Below are 1,976 nucleotides of genomic sequence, written 5' to 3'. Positions count from 1 at the left end.
TTAGGCCCTGATTCCATTACCAGTGCCTTTAATGGTTCCCCAGCTGTCCCTTTTCTGTGAAATTGGAGCTACATGAGGATTCCAGATCTGTTTTGAAACTTCTAGATTAAGACCTTCCAGTGACTTTTTCTCTTTGAGCTGAGCCTGAGAAGATATTAGAGACTGTATATTATTGGAGTTAGTTGCAGCAAGTGGACTTTTCCCACCATGAATAGTACTGTAGTACCTCAGGATTTGTGAGTCACTTCTAATGAGCACAAAAGGGCTAAGCATTGGAAAACAGGAAGCCAAGAGGGTACAGCTATGCATCATCCATGGTGTAGGTGTTATTGAATGCATGTATGCTATCAAGAAGGTATTGAGTAAGTAAAAAGTGACAAAGGTGCTCACCAGCAGTAGGATCATTTGGGTGGCTCTGGCCTCAGGGAAAGTTCTAGGGGAAAAGCGGTCAGTGTGAACCTGCTGAATTCTCTTGTGGTGCTTGTACAAGAGAAAAATCTTGTATCCACTTGTAAAGCCAATCAAGGTCATACAGACAGCATCAGGGAGGGAGAACACAGCTGCATGGAGTGAGGCACTTATCTTAGTAGCGACATTAACAGAGCAGTATCCATAATCTTTTCTCTCAGAGATGTTCCTGCTGCCCCTTGGTCCTTTAAGTTTATCAAGAATACTAATATTCTGTAGCATGTAGAAAATCCAACAGAGGAGAATAGCAGGGATGATGGACCTTGGGACTCTGGCTTTAAGCTTTATCCACCCGGGCTTGTGGGGACTGATGATGATGGCTTGAACACCACTCAAGAGGCAGGTCATGCTGAGGGAAAGCCCCCGAGCTACTCTGTGAAGGTAGAAGACACCTTTACAGCCAATGTCATCCAGAAAATTCTTTAGACCCAAAGCTGCCAATCCCTGAAGGAATCCCTTGGAGAGAAGCACCAAGGAGTTGGCCAAAGCCAGGTGGATGAGTAGTAGATCTATGGGCCTCAGCCTCTCACCAGTGAAGAGCACGAAGCTGAAGAGATAAATTAGGAAGAGGTTTCCCTGAATGCCAATTCTTGTCTGGGAGAAGAAGGCAATACCCAGGAGAATGTCAATAGGAATCATGTTCTTGGTGTCCTGAGCAGAAGAATTTCAGTCTGAGCCTGAGGGACATGGAGAGAAATACAAGGACTTTATACCATCCCTACATATTGGTCACTCATTCCTACTTGAAAGAAGTCATGAGATGGCTCCTTCCATGCCACAGACAGATACACAAAAGCCAGTGATTTCTATACAGTAACTCTGCCTGCTTGTGTTATTTAACAATCCCATCTGTCCTTTAGGAGATTAGAGTAGCACTTATTTTTTTAGTTAAGGGCAGTAGGCTCCACTTTCTTAATCTGAATTTGTACCCAAAATCAAGAGAAAGTGGTTGCCCTTTTGTTCCAGGGTTAGCTTTCCGCTCTTTTTGAATTCACTTGGGGAAACTTTCCTTGGGGACTGGTAGCTATTCTGGCTCAATCAAACTCCCTACCTGACACTTTTCTCAGAGTTGGTTTTGACCTAGTACCCTGCCAATTCATTTTGAATTCACAATCCATAAATCCCTACATATCTTTTCTAGTGTTATGATGAATGTCTGGACCACCTGGATTTGATGGAGGTGTCTTATTATCCAAAATGATTTTATGAAACGCTGGATTAATAAGATCAAAATGCTCTCTAACTGAACTCTAAACCAAACCCAGATAGCTAGCAGATAAGTCCCTATCTACTGAATTCTTTCCCCAAGATAGTCTGTATCTCGTAAAAACATCTGGGCATCTTTGTCCTTGTCAAACCCCTTTTTTTTCAATATCTAGAATTTTATTTTCCCAAATTACATGTAAAAAACAAATTTTGACATCAGTTTTTTAAAACTTTGTGTTCCAAATTCTCTTCCTTCCTCCCTCCCCCCGCCAAGAACTCAAGCTATTCAATATAAGCTATAC

General features: G+C 42.2%; 1 protein-coding gene across 1 annotated transcript; it reads right to left on the bottom strand.

Moving 5' to 3' along the window:
* LOC122748440 (vomeronasal type-1 receptor 1-like) lies at positions 1 to 1,107 on the bottom strand. The gene has a single exon (XM_043994073.1). The coding sequence runs from the start codon at positions 1,105 to 1,107 to the stop codon at positions 1 to 3; it is 1,107 nt and encodes a 368-aa protein (XP_043850008.1).
* Between the last annotated feature and the right edge of the window lie 869 nt (positions 1,108 to 1,976).

This window comes from Dromiciops gliroides, chromosome 3 (genome assembly GCF_019393635.1).
Source record: "Dromiciops gliroides isolate mDroGli1 chromosome 3, mDroGli1.pri, whole genome shotgun sequence".
In the NCBI taxonomy this organism is placed as follows: domain Eukaryota; kingdom Metazoa; phylum Chordata; class Mammalia; order Microbiotheria; family Microbiotheriidae; genus Dromiciops; species Dromiciops gliroides.
Note: the sequence above shows the minus strand (reverse complement) of the source record. Positions and strands in the feature narration are given on the sequence as shown.

Coding starts and splice junctions, on each gene's coding strand:
- LOC122748440 (XM_043994073.1), bottom strand. CDS start 1,107: ATGATTCCTATTGACATTCTCCTGGGTATTGCCTTCTTCTCCCAGACA.